General features: G+C 46.1%; 1 protein-coding gene across 2 annotated transcripts in view; it reads left to right on the top strand.

Annotated features, from left to right (window-relative positions):
• Positions 1 to 3,559: 3,559 nt before the first annotated feature.
• ACTL6B (actin like 6B) overlaps positions 3,560 to 16,379 on the top strand; it is a 37,526-nt gene continuing 24,706 nt past the window's right edge. The window contains exons 1-6 of one of the 2 annotated variants that reach the window (XM_040347027.1): positions 3,560 to 3,662; positions 4,739 to 4,815; positions 11,181 to 11,343; positions 13,830 to 13,930; positions 14,033 to 14,130; positions 14,228 to 14,322. In XM_040347027.1, coding sequence (XP_040202961.1) covers positions 3,638 to 3,662; positions 4,739 to 4,815; positions 11,181 to 11,343; positions 13,830 to 13,930; positions 14,033 to 14,130; positions 14,228 to 14,322 — 559 coding nt within the window. In that variant the 5' untranslated portion in view covers positions 3,560 to 3,637. The remainder of the gene's footprint in view (positions 3,663 to 4,738; positions 4,816 to 11,180; positions 11,344 to 13,829; positions 13,931 to 14,032; positions 14,131 to 14,227; positions 14,323 to 16,379) is intronic. The other variant, XM_040347028.1, reaches the window with a different exon arrangement.

Here is a 16,379-nt window from a genome sequence, read left to right as displayed (position 1 = left end):
GGTCTAAAATGGTGAAATATTTCCAGCTGAAGTGGAATGGATGGTCCCATGGCCAGATAGGTTGGGAATCGTCGGGTGATGAGGAGGACCCCACAGACTATTGCTTAAGGGCCACTTCCAGCCTGCTACAGGATTTTACACGGCCGGCAGTATCTCTGATATGATGGGGTAGCTTCGGGGAGGAAAGGGGGACTTTAATTTGAAGGAATTTCAAAAAACATTTAGCTAGGGGGCTTGGGGGTTACTTGAAAATTGGGATTGGAAACTATTGCTGTAGAACTCCAAACTATGGCCAAAAGGGACACCTTCAGCCTGCTACAAGACTTTACCCGACCTGCAGCAACTCTTATGATATGGGGGGCTTCTGGGAGAAAAGGGGGACTCTGATGTCAAGAAAGTCCCAGAAACATTTAGCTAGGGGGCTTTGGGTTACTTGAGGATTGGGGTTGAGAACTATTGCTGTAGATCAGGGGTCTCCAAACTATGGCCACACCCAGTCTGCTACACGATTTTATCTGGCCTGCAGCAACTCTGATGTGATAGGGATTTCTGATGTGAAAGAAGTCCCAAAAACATTTAGTTAGGGGGCTTTAGAACAATTGCTGTAAAACAGGGGTCTCCAAACTATGGCCAGAGGGCCACATGCAGACTGTTACAAGATTTTACCCAACCTGCAGCAACTCTGATGTGATGGGGGGCTTCTGGGAGGAAAGGGGGACTCTGGTGTGAAGGAATTTCCCAAAACATTTTGGTTAGGAGGGTTGGGAACTATTGCTGTAGAACAGGGGTTCTCCAAACTATGGCCAGAGGGACACCTTCATCCTGTTACAATGTTTTACCTGGCCTGTAGCAACTTTTATGATATGGGGGGCTTCTGGGAGAAAAGGGTGACTCTGATGTCAAGGAAGTCCCAAAAACATTTAGCCAGGGGGCTTGGAGTTACTCAAGGATTGGAGTTGGGAACCAGAGGGCCACATCCAGCCTGCTACAAGGTTTTTCCCTACCTGTTGCAACTCTTATGATATGGGGGGGCTTCTGGGAGATAAGGGTTTTTACACGGCCTGCAGTATCTCTGATATGATGGGGTAGCTTCTGGGAGGAAAGGGGGACTTTAATTTGAAGGAAGACCAAAAAACATTTTGCCAGGGGGCTTGGGGTTACTCGAGGATTGGAGTTGGGAACCAGAGGGCCACATCCAGCCTGTTACAAGGTTTTACCCGACCTGCAGCAACTCTGATGTGATGGGGGGGGGGGGGGCTTTTTGGGAGAAAAGGGGGACTTTGATGTGAAGGAAGTTCCAAAAACATTTTAGTTAGGAGTCTTGGGGTTGGGAACTATTTCTGTAGAACAGGGGTTCCCAAACTATGGCCAGAGGGCCACATCCAGCCAGCTACAAGGTTTTACCCGACCTGCAGCAACTCTGGTGTGATGGGGGGGGGGGGGGGGTTTGGGAGAAAATGGGGACTTTGATGTGAAGGAAGTTCCAAAAACATTTTAGTTAGGAGGCTTGGGGTTGGGAACTATTGCTATAGAACAGGGGTCTCCAAACTTCTCCAGCCTGCTACAAGATTTTACCTGGCTTGCAGCAACTCTGATGTGATAGAGGGGGCCCTGATGTAATGGGAACTTCTGGTGTGAAGGAAGTCCCAAAAACATTTTTATCTAGGGGGCCTGCTGATATCTGAAAAATTTACAATGTGGTCCTTGTGCTGGAAAAAACTGAAGCCCCATCTGGGCCATGGAGGGGGTTCATAATTGTTCCCAGAGAACAAACAGGACCTGATGACATCACAGCTGTATACATACCATTAATGTTAACACCCTTTAACTGCTTTCGGACCAGCTGCCGCAGTTATACTGCAGCAGGCTGGCCCCCCTGCGCGAGCGGTCGTAGCTTTATGTCGGCTCTTTAAGGCACCTCCGTGTCCCCGGTGCCGATGCGAGTGCCCGGTTGCGGTGACCGCCTGGCACCCGCGATTGCTCGTTACAGAGTGGGAATGCGTATGTGTAAACAAACACACAAATCCTGGTTCTCTCAGGGGCAATACCATGTATGAACACCGATCAATTTCTTCCCCTAGTCAGTCCCCCCTACAGTTAGAACACACCTAGGGAACACAATTAACCCCTTGATCGCCCCCTAGTGTTAACCCCTTCCCTGCCAGTGATTTTTTTTCCGTAATCAGTGCATTTTTATAGCACTGATCGCTGTATAAATGACAACGGTCCCAAAATGGTGTCAAAAGTGTCCGCCATAATGTCGCAGTCACAATACAAAATCGCAGCTTGCCGCCATTACTAATAAAAAAATAATAATAATAAAAATGCCATTAAACTATTCCCTTATTTTGTAGACGCTACGGCCCGGATTCACATACATCGGCGCATATTTATGCCGCTGTAGCGTATCTTTTTTACGCTACGCCGACGCAGTGCAGAGAGACAAGCACTGGATTCACAAAGCCAGTGCTGCCAAATCTGCACTGGGTTTCTTAGGCGCAAGTCATCGTAAGTGGAAGTGGGCGTGAGCCATGCTAATGAGGCGTACCTCAGTTTGTGGGCATGGCGCACAGATACGACGGCGCATATTTACACTTACGCGGCGTATATCGAGATCTGTCGACGTAAGTGCTTTGTGAATCCGGGCCTATAACTATTGCGCAAACCAATCAATAAACGCTGATTGCGATTTATTTATTTTTTTACCAAAAATATGTAGAAGAATACGTATCGACCTAAAATAATAATATTTTTATTTATTCTTTTAAATTGGGAATAAATATTATAGCAAAAAGTACAAAAATATTGTTTTTTTTTGTTTTTTAAATTGTCGCTCTTCTTTTGTTTATAGCGCAAAAAAAACAAAAAAAAAAAAACGCTGAGGTGATCAAATGCCACCAAAAGAAAGCTCTGTTTGTGGGAAAAAAAAAGGACGTCAATTTTGTTTTGGAGCCACGTCTCACGACCGCGCAATTGTCAGTTAAAGCGACGCAGCGCCGAATCGCAAAAAATGGCCCGGTCATTGGGCAGCCAAATTCTTCCGGGGGGCTTAAGTGGTTAACTAAAGGAAGTGGCTGTTTAAAGCCGCAAAACGCGTTTTATTGGTGAAATAAAGAAACGTGATGCAGACGACCCCAGACGATTTTTAGGTGTCGCCTCTGCCGATCGGACCGCCGATTGTTTTTTGTTTAGACTCCTCCTGCGCTTAGTTATCTCATCATTTCTGCGCTATCCTGAGCATCATCTTTATGTAGTCATCCGTCATACGATTCAAAATCAAATGCTTCAAACTCTTTGGTTTTTTATCACAATGAATAAAGAAAGGATTGGCTTTGTCTGAGGCAGCCGGAATCACGCAGCCAGCGCGGTGCGATCGTTAATCGCTCCAGACTCCGTATTCTGTGGTGCAGTGTGATGATCTTGCTGCGCTGCCCCTTTAAGAATTCTCTCTGGCTCTCCATTTCTTCTATCAGGCGACAGACAGGCTGGTAATAATGACGTCCTCCTCAGCCAATCAGGGAGGGCATGTCTGGGAAGGCTGTGCTGTTATTGGTCGGTGGGGTAAGAATGCTCAGACGGTCTCTGGTCCTGGGGATCAGATGTGGCCAGCTTGGGGGTCCTCAGGTGTCTGTGCAGGATGAGCGGAGGGGTGTACGGGGGAGGTGAGTGCTGCACATCACCCTGAACATTATAAATTATATAAATTACATCCTGAATCCTCTATATAATATATAATATACAATATATCCTACATCCTCTATATAATATATCCTACACCCTCTATATAACATACAACACATCCTACACCCTCTATATAATATATTATACATCCTGCATCCTCTATATAATATATTATACATCCTGCATCCTCTATATAATATACAACACATCCTGCATCCTCTATATAATATACAACACATCCTGCATCCTCTATATAATATACAACACACCCTGCATCCTCTATATAATATACAACACATCCTACATCCCCTATATAATATACAACACACCCTGCATCCTCTATATAATATATAATATATCCTGCATCTTCTATATAATACATCCTGCACCCTCTATATAATATACAACACATCCTGCACCCTCTATATAATATATCCTACACCCTCTATATAATATACAACACATCCTACACCCTCTATATAATATATAATATATCCTGCATCTTCTATATAATACATCCTGCACCCTCTATATAATATACAACACATCCTGCACCCTCTATATAATATATCCTACACCCTCTATATAATATACAACACATCCTGCACCCTCTATATAATATATCCTACACCCTCTATATAATATACAACACATCCTACACCCTATATATAATATACAACACATCCTACACCCTCTATATAATATATCCTACACCCTCTATATAATATACAACACATCCTACACCCTATATATAATATACAACACATCCTACACCCTCTATATAATATATAATACATCCTACACCCTATATAATGTACAACACATCCTACACCCTCTATATAATATATAATACATCCTACACCCTCTATATAATATATAATACATCCTACACCCTCTATATAATATATAATACATCCTGCACCCTCTATATAATATACAACACATCCTGCATCCTATATAATATACAACACATCCTGCATCCTCTATATAATATATAATATATCCTGCACCCTCCATACAATATTTTATAATGGGGCTCCTTTGTTCTGTCTTGCAGATGAGGTCGGGGCTCTGGTGTTTGATATCGGGTCGTACTCGGTCCGGGCCGGCTATGCAGGTGAAGATTGCCCCAAGGTACCTACCCTTCTTTATCTACCCCCATCTCACCCCCCTATATCATAGCTAGCTATCCTCTGTGATCCTCAGTGTGCTGACCAGAATTCTTCCTTTTACTTTGAGTTGTCACATTGACAGCTTGTAGTCTGCAACGCACCAGATACATCAAGATAATAGACCGGGGACAGAAAACAAACACAACCGAATCGATGTTGAGTTAAACCATGCATATATTACCCAATGTACAATCTGTGTGGATATATTTCCTGCAGCATGGCAACCAACAAATTACTTTGTAAAGACTGGTCCCTGTGATCTGACGATATGGTTCCGCAGGCGCAATCCTTGCCGACGGTAATCACCGAACCTCCAGGGCGACGTGGAATTTGAGGTAAGTGGCCAGTCGGCCTCACGTCCTCGCTTCGCTTGGACGGCTCGCTAAGCTCGCTCGGCCTCCTGGCTCTTTTTTTAACATCCTCCAATCCACGGGGATGTTAAGGAATGAGCCTGGATGCCGGCCGAGGTTCGGAGATTTCCGTCGGCAAGGATTGCGCCTGCGCAGTCCTTACAGGAACCATCTCGATAGGGGGACCATACCGACAAGTCACCGGGACCGCCTTTTCCATTTTCCAAGTTTCAAAAGAGAGAGAGAGAAAAATAAAAGACAACAGCATATAGTAGCTCAGGGGTGTCAAACTCAATTTCATTGTGGGCCGCATCAGCATTATGATTGCCCTCAAAAGAGCCGGTTGTATCTGTAAGATTAGATGTCCAGCGCACCCCCTCCCCTTTACATTTGATGTCAAGAGCCCCCCCACCATCAGAATTTGAGTCCCCCACTCTCCCTTACATCACAGTGTAACCCCCCTTCCTTATGCTGCTGCTGGGAAGAAGCTGAATGCGTTGCTTAAAAGAAGAAAGTAAGGGTATGGAGGAGGACCAGAGGAAGGCTGGAGGTGTGAGGGCCACATGAAATGGCCTTGAGGGCCTGATTCGGCGCGCGGGCCTTGTGTTTGACACCTATGTAGTAGCTAGATAAAAAGAAAGAATAGGAGGGGGAAAAGGGGGGGAGGTGGGTACCCTGGGAGGGATGAGAGTGCCCTATCTTTGGGCAGCTAGGCAGGACACATATGCTGAACGATCATGATCTAAGTAGGTTTAGACCTTCTTCAGAGAGGATAAATATAGTCCAAAATTCTGAGTATTTTTCATGTTTATTTTGTGCTGAAAGTGTAAGATCTTCCGCCCTGGTTCACACTGGGTACGATTTGGAACGATTTGAGATGCGATTTGACATGTCAAATCGCATCTCAAATCGGCGGCAATTGTCGGCAATGGCACTGTCCTAATCAGTGCGACGCCGCATCTGCGATTTCAAAAAGTAGTTCCTGTACTACTTTTTGTGATTTAGGGCCGCGATTTACATTAAATTGCGGCCGAAATCACGGCAAAATCGCGGCAAAATCGCAGCCGCGAGATTTTGAATTTGCAGCAGTGTGAACCTAGGCTTCAACTTATTAAGATCTTCCAATTTATTAGACATGTGCATTCGTTTTCGTCCGAATTTCGAAAACCGAAAGATCCAACATAAACAAATGGTTTATTTTCGTTTTCGTTGCGGTCGAATGTGCCTAACCTTAACTCTATTAGTCCAATATTATTCTACATAAAGAGAAAAGATTCGACATAGAGAGAAAAGATTCGACATAGAGAGAAAAGATTCGACATAGAGAGAAAAGATTCGACATAGAGAGAAAAGATTCGACATTATAGAGACATGAAGATTCGACATTATAGAGACATGAAGAAGAGTCGACATAGAGAGACATGAAGATTCGACAGAGAGACATGAAGATTCGACATAGAGAGACATGAAGATTCGACATAGAGAGACATGAAGATTCGACATAGAGAGACATGAAGATTCGACATAGAGAGACATGAAGATTCGACATAGAGAGAAAAGATTCGACATTATAGAGACATGAAGATTCGACATAGAGAGAAAAGATTCGATATAGAGAGACATGAAGATTCGACATAAAGAGAAAAGATTCGACATAGAGAGACATGAAGATTCGACATAGAGAGAAAAGATTCAACATAGAGAGACATGAAGATTTGACATAGAGAGAAAAGATTCGACATAGAGAGACATGAAGATTCGACATAGAGAGAAAAGATTAGACATAGAGAGAAAAGATTAGACATAGAGAGACTTCGACATAGAGAGACATGAAGATTCGACATAGAGAGACATAAAGATTCGACATAGAGAGACATTAAGAGTCAAATTTTTTTTTTTTTTAAGATTCTGTCGAATCTTCTTTTTTTTTTTTCTTAGAACATTCGTCAGACACCATAAGCCTTCAATGACAGATTCGACCTTAATTTGGATTTTCGGACGAATGCATTTTTTTTACGAAAAACTAAATTTGAATTAGAATTTCGGGAGTAACTAAATAAATTTATTTTTCGGACGAAAACGAAATTACGAAACAAAATATTTCAGTGTGCACATGTCTACAATTTATTAATCTCTTACACTTTGTGGAGCCAGCAGCCAATTGTTGGGGGAGAAATGTTTTTCCACTTTAGGGGGATGCATGCCCTAGCGGCGTTTATCAAATGTCGTAAAATTGATTTCTTATATTTTTTGGCTGGAATGGTCGCACCATGCAGTAAAAAGAAGGCCGGGTCATCGGGTATCTTATAGTCAGTGAGTTTTTGGACAATGTTCCGCACTTCCCGCCAGTATGGTGCTATCCTCGGACAGGACCAGAAAATGTGTAGCATCATTCCTCCCTCCTTCTGGCATCTCCAGCAATGATCGGGCACCTCGGGATAAAATTTATGTAGCACCTGTGGGGTATGGTACCATCTTGTCAGTATTTTGTAGTTTATTTCTTGGATTTAGGTGCAGATGGACGACTTTAATGAGAATCGAAACATATTTTGTCTTTGACCTATCGTAAATTTACATTTCATCTCTGTAACGTTCAGGGGTTAACACCGTTTATGATATTCCATTCCACCAACCCAAGACAGCTTATCCGACACTTCACAATCCAGCAGACACGACCCATTGGATCTCCCCCCTCCCCAGAATAACGAGACACAAGCTCTGTTCTCTGGTTCCAAACGAATGAATACTTTAATGGTAACCTCAGGCTTGTTATATACAGTTAGAAGCCCCAAGAAACAATGGCTTAACTCCACCCACAACATGACACAATGGGTGCTCAACACATATTATCATCAATAGAGCTTCACACAATGAAAGGTTCTTGATAGGCAGACTTAATTAGCACAATAGACAATAGAATGCATCACAGCAAGCTTTTATCACTACAGCCAGGTAGACTTAATTAGCACCTCAACAGTCTATGTACCACATTGAATGAGTCACTCTCCTATTGACCTGTTGGGGTCAGAATTAACAACTTGTAATATTTCAAGATATCCTGCAATACATGAATTATCATTATTGTCCCATCTCATGTAATTCATGATATCATTTCTCAGTCATCCTATGCCCCTATTGGACATAGGATGACTCTAGACCCAAGAGTCATTAGTGAAGCTGGCACAGGAGTACCCCGCATCCTTCAAAAGTCTCTGGGTATCACAGGCCATTCCGTTACAATCTCTTTCTCCCATTTATCTATGCATGGTAGGTGCAATTGTCCAGGGGAGGGGGGTCTATCAGTAGACTATACATTTTCGAGAGTACTTGCGTTGAAAGTCCAGTTGTCTAAGCAGTACTCTTCAAATGTGGACAATTGCAGACCAAATCTTCCCAGAGCTTTTAGAGTGAAGGGAGTGGTGAAAGCTGCCTCCAGTCTTAAGGGATAGCTTCACAGAACATTTTTGAGTAGGTCTGTGGAAATTTTTGTGCAATCAGCCAAAAGAACATTTCTGAGGTCAGATCTTGATGTTGGACCTGGCTCACCGTTGGTGTTCTATTTAACCACAAAAGTGTTCAGTGCGGGGGTCTGTGCAAACCACTCGATTTCCTTCACACCACACTCCTCGAACCTTTCTTTATAGAGCTGGCTCCACTCTTCTGGGAAGGGTTCATACAAGATTTTGGAGGGTGAACATTTGTGAGGTCAGGTACTGATGTTGGATGAAAAGACGTGTCTCACCATTGGTGCCCTAATTACTCCCAGAGGTGTACAGTAATATTGATGGTCAGGGCTTTGTGCAGGCCATTCAAGTTCCCCCACAACGAACTGGTCAGACCATTTCCTTATGGAGCTGACTCCACTTGTCTGGGAAGGCTTACCACAAAATTCTGAAGTGTGTCTGGGAATTCTGGGAGAAGGTCTGGGAAATTCTGGGAAAGGTCAGGTATTGATGTTGGATGAGAGACCTGGCTCACCGCTGGTGTTACAGTTCATCTCAAAGGTGTTCAGTAGAGTTAAGGTCAAGGCTTTGTGCAGTAAATTCAAATTCCAAAGTTTGGAGTGTGTCAAAGGTTAGGTACCATGGACGTCGGCAGAACTTTTTTCAGGGGGTGGGCATCATTTTAGGGTCACCCATGTGCCGCCCCTTTTCGACAATGTCATGATCACATTATCATGGTCAGAGACTGCAGACGTAGTACAGTCCCCAGGATAAGTAATGGGTAATGGTCGACCATGTACCTACTCCCAGTATACCCCACTCACCATGTACCTACTCCTAGTAGACCCCACTCACCATGTACCTACTCCCGGTAGATCCCACTCACCATGTACCTACTTTCAATAGACCCCACTCACCATGTACCTACTCCCAGTAGATCCCACCCATCATGTACCTACTCCCAGTAGACCCCACTCATCTTGTACCTACACTCAGTTGACCCCCACTCATCATGTACCTACACTCAGTAGACCACACTCATCATGTACCTACACTCAGTAGACCCCACTCATCATGTACCTACTCCCAGTATACTTCACTCACCATGTACCTACTTTCAGTAGACCCCACTCACCATGTACCTACTTTCAGTAGGACCCATTCATCATGTACCTACTTTCAGTAGATCCCACTCATCATGTACCTACTCCCGGTAGACCCCACTCATCTTGTACCTACACTTAGTAGACCACACTCATCATGTACCTACACTCAGTAGACCCCACTCATCATGTACCTACTCCCAGTATACTTCACTCACCATGTACCTACTTTCAGTAGACCCCACTCATCATGTACCTACTCCCAGTAGACCCCACTCACCATGTACCTACTTTCAGTAGACCCCACTCATCATGTACCTACTCCCAGTATACTTCACTCACCATGTACCTACTTTAAGTAGACCCCACTCACCATGTACCTACTTTCAGTAGACCCCACTCATCATGTACCTACTCCCAGTAGACCCCACTCACCATGTACCTACTCCCAGTATACTTCACTCATCATGTAATTACTTTCATTAGACCCAACTCACCATGTACCTACACTCAGTAGACCCTACTCACCATGTACCTACTCCCAGTATACTTCACTCACCATGTACCTACTTTCAGTAGACCCCACTCACCATGTACCTACTCCCAGTAGATCCCACTCACTATGTTCCTACTTTCAGTAGACCCCACTCATCTTGTACCTACACTCAGTATACCCCAATCATCATGTACCTACTTTCAGTAGACCCCATTCATCTTGTACCTACTCCCAGTAGTTCCTTCTCATCATGTACCTACTCCCAGTAGACCCCACTCATCATGTACCTACTCCCAGTAGACCCCACTCATCATGTACCTACTTCCAGTAGATCCCACTCACCATGTACCTACTCCCAGTAGACCCCACTCACCATGTACCTACTCCCAGTAGACCCCATTCACCATGTACCTACTCCCAGTAGACCCTTCTCACCATGTACCTACTCTCAGTAGACCCTTCTCATCATCATGTACCTACTCTCAGTAGACCCTTCTCATCATGTACCTACTCCTAGTAGACCCTTCTCATCGTGTACCTACTCCCAGTAGACCCTTCTCATCGTGTACCTACTCCCAGTAGACCCTTCTCATCATGTACCTACTCCCAGTAGACCCTTCTCATCGTGTACCTACTCCACCTCACTCAACATTGTTACAATGCATTTTGTTGAGTGCGAATGAGCAGACCAAAGACTAGTTCCAGCAATTCCAGAAAACCTGAACGTGTTAAAAGGAGTAGTAGTCCTTATTAACTCATAATGAAACCCTTTGTTTACTCCTGCTTACCCTTATCCCCTTATCAATTCTCATTTCATTAGGATATTTATGGGGGGAGGGGAACCAGGAAGGAAAAAAATATATAAACAGTCTTAACAATATTAATGATTGGGTTTGCACTCTAAACTGGAACCCTCTTTCCTTTCCTCCCACCAGGCTGACTTCCCGACCACCCTGGGTGTCTTTTCACCGGATGAGTCTGTCTCGTCTGACCCAGAGAAAGAGCGCAAGCTGAGCCGGGTGTACTACATAGACACCACCTGTCTACATGTGCCGCGACCTCACACCGAGGTCACCTCTCCGCTGAAGAACGGAATGAGTGAGCCTGACGTGTCAACTCTCCACCAAACCATGTCTGTTCTGTACCGGCTGTCTGCCCCGCTCTGTGCCATCCTGTGCTTATCAGCCTTGGCTGCCGTCATTACCCATAATCCTCCATTGTCATGGGTGAGACCAGCTGCTGTGTGCTAGACGGTGCCACCGTTCTGGATTCTGCCCAAAGTGATCTATTGGTTGTGTGACTGTGGTGGAGACATTAGAGTGTAAGCTCCTCTGGTACAGAGACTGATGTGACCGGCGCAGTGTTTTCTGTACAGCGCTGTGGTATATGTCAGAGCTATAGAAATGTATAATAATAATAATAGTGTGTGACTGTGGAGGGGACCATCCTTGTTTTTTTCCTCTGATCCACCAACGCACCATGTACCCCCTTGCTGTGTACTCACTTTCCATGTACCCCAATAACCGTACAATCCACTCACCATACACCCCACTCACCGTGTACCTATTCCCACTATAGCCCACTCATCATATACCTACTCCCAAGGGACCCCACTCACCATGTAAATTCTCCAGTAGACCCAACTCATCACGTACCTACACTCAGTAGACCTCACTCATCATGTACCTACTTTCAGTATACCCCACTCATCATGTACCTACACCCAGTAGACCCCACTCATCATGTACCTACACCCAGTAGACCTCACTCATCATGTACCTACACCCAGTAGACCCCACTCATCATGTACCTACACCCAGTAGACCCCACTCATCATGTACCTACACCCAGTAGACCCCACTCATCATGTACCTACACCCAGTAGACCCCACTCATCATGTACCTACACCCAGTAGACCTCACTCATCATGTACCTACACCCAGTAGACCCCGCTCATCATGTACCTACTTCCTGTAGACCCCACTCATCATGTACCTACTTCCAGTATACCCTTCTCATCATATACCTACTTCCAGTATACCCTTCTCATCATATACCTACTTCCAGTATATCCCACTCATCATTTACCTGCTCCCTGTAGACCCCACTGATCATGTACCTACTCCCAGTATACCCTTCTCATCATATACCTACTCCCAGTATACCCCTTCTAATCATATACCTACTTCCAGTATATCCCACTCATCATGTACCTACCCCCAGTATACCCTTCTCATCATGTACCTACTCCCAGTAGAACCCACTCACCATATACCTACTCCCAGTAGTCTCCACTCATGTACCTACTCCCAGTAGACCCTTCTCATCATGTACCTACTCCCACTATACTTCACTCATCATGTACCTACTCCCACTATACTTCATTCATTATGTACCTACTCCCAGTAGAACCCACACTCACCATGTACCTACTTCCAGTAGACTCCACTAATGTACCTACTCTCAGTATACCCCACTCATCACGTACCTACACTCAGTAGACCCCACCCACCTTGTACCTACTCCCAGTATACCACACTCACCATGTACATACTCCCAGTAAGCCCCACTCACCATGTACCTACTCACCATACACCCCACTCATCATTTACCTGCTCCCAGTAGACCCCACTCATCATGTACCTACTCCTAGTAGACCCCACCCATCATGTACCTACTCCCAGTATACCCCACCCATCTTGTACCTACTCCCAGTATACCCCACTCACCATGTACCTACTCCCAGTAGACCCCACTCACCATGTACATACTCCCAGTAGACCCCACTCACCATGTACCTACTCACCATACACCCCACTCATCATTTACCTACTCCCAGTAGACCCCACTCATCATGTACCTACTCATAATAGACCCCACCCATCATGTGCCTACTCCCAATATACCCACCCATCATGTACCTACTCCAGTATACCCCACTCATCATGCACCTACTCCCAGTAGACCCCACTCATCATGTACCTACTCCAGTAGTCAGTAGACCCCACTCATCATGTATCTACTCCCAGTATAACCCACTCATCATGCGCCTACTCCCAGTATAAACCACTCCTCATGTACCTACTCCCAGTATAACCCACTCATCATGCACCTACTCCCAGTATAACCCACCCATCATGTATCTACTCCCAGTATAACCCACCCATCATGCACCTATTTCCAGTATAACCCACCCATCATGCACCTACTCCCAGTATAACCCACCCATCATGTATCTACTCCCAGTATAACCCACCCATCATGCACCTATTTCCAGTATAACCCACCCATCATGCACCTACTCCCAGTATAACCCACTCATCATGCATCTACTCCCAGTAGTCCCCACTCATCATTTACCTACTTCAGTAGACTCCACTCATCATGCGCCTACTCCCAGTATAACCCACTCATCATGCACCTACTCCCAGTATAACCCACTCATCATGTGCTTACTCCCAGTATACCCCACTTATCGTGTATCACAGTCACCATGGACCCCACTAGCCATATACCCCCCTCATCATACCTGTATATTCCATCCTTGCACCTCTCATCATCAGTGGATCTTGTATCTTAACAGTTGAAGATTGGGAGGCCTTCCAAGCCATTCTGGACCACACATTCAACAAACACCTGAAGTCCGACCCGGCCCTACACCCCGTCCTCATGTCAGAGGCACCCGTGAGTACCACTGCTATGTGTCACCCTGTAGGAGGAGGGGCAGACTCATGCTGTAACCCTGCAGGGGGCGGGTCCTATTTCTCCATTCTTTGTGTCTTTCAGTGGAATGCCAGAGCCAAGAGGGAGAAGCTCACCGAGTTGATGTTCGAACATTATAACATCCCTGCCTTCTTTTTGTGCAAGACGGCCGTCCTCACCGCGTATCTTTCACCGCACAGTGCGGGATGACGTCATGTATGTTCATTCCCCGTGTATCCTCTGCACAGACATTTTTCCTTAACCCTTCCCTCTCTGCAGATTTGCAAATGGCCGTTCCACAGGCCTGGTTCTGGACAGCGGCGCCACCCACACCACCGCCCTTCCGGTCCACGATGGCTACGTCCTACAGCAGGGTGAGTGACACCACTGATTTTTTAAATGGCACCCCAAACGCGGGAAAAGCAGACACGCGTTTCGCCACGCATTAAAATGTGCAACATGTGCAGTAAAATGCTTGGCAACGACATGCAAACTGGATCATGGGAAAAAGCCCCATGACCTGTTTTGCTGGGCGTAGGGCAGCTCATTGATTGTAATGGGTGTCACATGAAAAAAAACGCCCCCCAAAAAAGCAGTTGAAACACGTTATAAATACACTAGGTGTGAATAGAGCCTTAGACTCTACGCATTTCGAGAGCGTGCACAGAAAGACGCATTTCCGCACACGTTTCCGGAGCAATTAAAAAACACACATCGCGCTTGTTAATGGCATCCCCAAATGCCGCCCGTTTTTCTGCGAGCTAAAATGTGTGGTGAAGAAAACGTGCAAACCAGAGCTTCATGCGCTATTTTGCCATGTATAGGGCAGCTCATTGAAATGTCACACCAACAGCACGCAACACAAAGCGTGTTTCTACCTACACTAAGTGTGAATGCAGAACCACAAGCATGATGTGCGTTTCTGTGTGCGTTCCTGAGGTTGCATCCCCTGAACTCTATGGGGGGGGGGGGCCGCATCCCCTGAACTCTATGGGGGAGGTTTGTATCCCCTGAACTTTATGGTGAAAGTTGCATCACCTGAACTCAATGGGGGGTTTCATCCACTGAACTCTATGGGGGGAAGGGGCTGCATCCCCTGAATTCTATGGAGGGGTTGCATCCACTGAACTCTATGGGGGGGAAGGGGCTGCATCCCCTGAACTCTATGGGGGGGTTGCATCCAATGAACTCTATGGGGGGTTGCAGCCCCTGAACTCTATGGGAGGGAAGGGGGTTGCAACCCCTGAACTCTATGGGGCTGTATCATCCCCTGAACTCTATGGGGTGGTTGCATCCCCTGAACTCTATGGGGAGGTTGCATCCCCTGAACTCTAGGGGGGGGTTGTATGCCCTAAACTCTATGGGGGGGAAGAGGTTGCATCCCCTGAAGTCTATGGGTGGAAGGGGGTTGCATTCCCCTAAATTCTATGGGGGCTTGCATCCCCTGAATTCTATGGGGGGTGCATCCCCTAAACTCTATGGGGGGTTGCATCTGCATCCTCTGAACTCTATGGGGGGTTGCATCCATCCCCTGAACTCTATGGGGGGTTGCATCCCCTGAACCCTATAGGGTGGTTGCATCCCCTGAACTCTATAGGGGGTAGCACCCCCCTGAATTCTATAAGGGGGGGTTGCATCCACTGAACTCTATGGGGGGGGGTTGTATCCCGTGAACTCTATGGGGGGGGGGGGTGGGTTGCATCCACTGAACTCTATGGGGGGTGTTGCATCCCCTGAACTCTATGGGGGGGGGTTGTATTCTCTGAACTCTAAGGGGGGAGAGGTTGCATCCCCTGAACTCTATGGGGGAGGTTTGTATCCCCTGAACTTTATGGTGAAAGTTGCATCACCTGAACTCAATGGGGGGTTTCTTCCACTGAACTCTATGGGGGGAAGTGGCTGCATCCCCTGAACTCTATGGGGGGTTGCATCCAATGAACTCTATGGGGGGAAGGGGGTTGCAACCCCTGAACTCCATGGGGCTGTTGCATCCCCTGAACTCTATGGGGGGTGTTGCATCCCCTGAACTCTATGGGGTGGTTGCATCTCCTGAACTCTATGGGGGGTTTGCATGCCCTAAACTCTATGGGGGGAGGGGTTTGCATCCCCTGAAATCTATGGGGGGAAGGGGGTTGCATCCCCTTAATTCTTTGGGGGCTGTTGCATCCCCTGAACTCTATGGGGACTTGCATCCCCTGAATTCTATGGGGGGTGCATCCCTTAAACTCTATGGGGGGTTGCATCTGCATCCTCTGAACTCTGTGGGGGGTTGCATCCATCCCCTGAACTCTATAGGGGTTGCATCCCATGAACTCTATGGGGGCAGGTTGCATCCCCTAAGTCCTATGGGGGGCTGCATCCCCTGAACCCTATAGGGTGGTTGCATCCCCTGAACTCTATAGGGGTAGCACCCCCCTGAATTCTATAAGGG

Source organism: Rana temporaria, chromosome 3, assembly GCF_905171775.1.
Source record: "Rana temporaria chromosome 3, aRanTem1.1, whole genome shotgun sequence".
Lineage (NCBI taxonomy): Eukaryota > Metazoa > Chordata > Amphibia > Anura > Ranidae > Rana > Rana temporaria.
The sequence above is the reverse complement of the archived record's forward strand: the minus strand, read 5'-3'. Positions and strand labels throughout refer to the sequence as shown.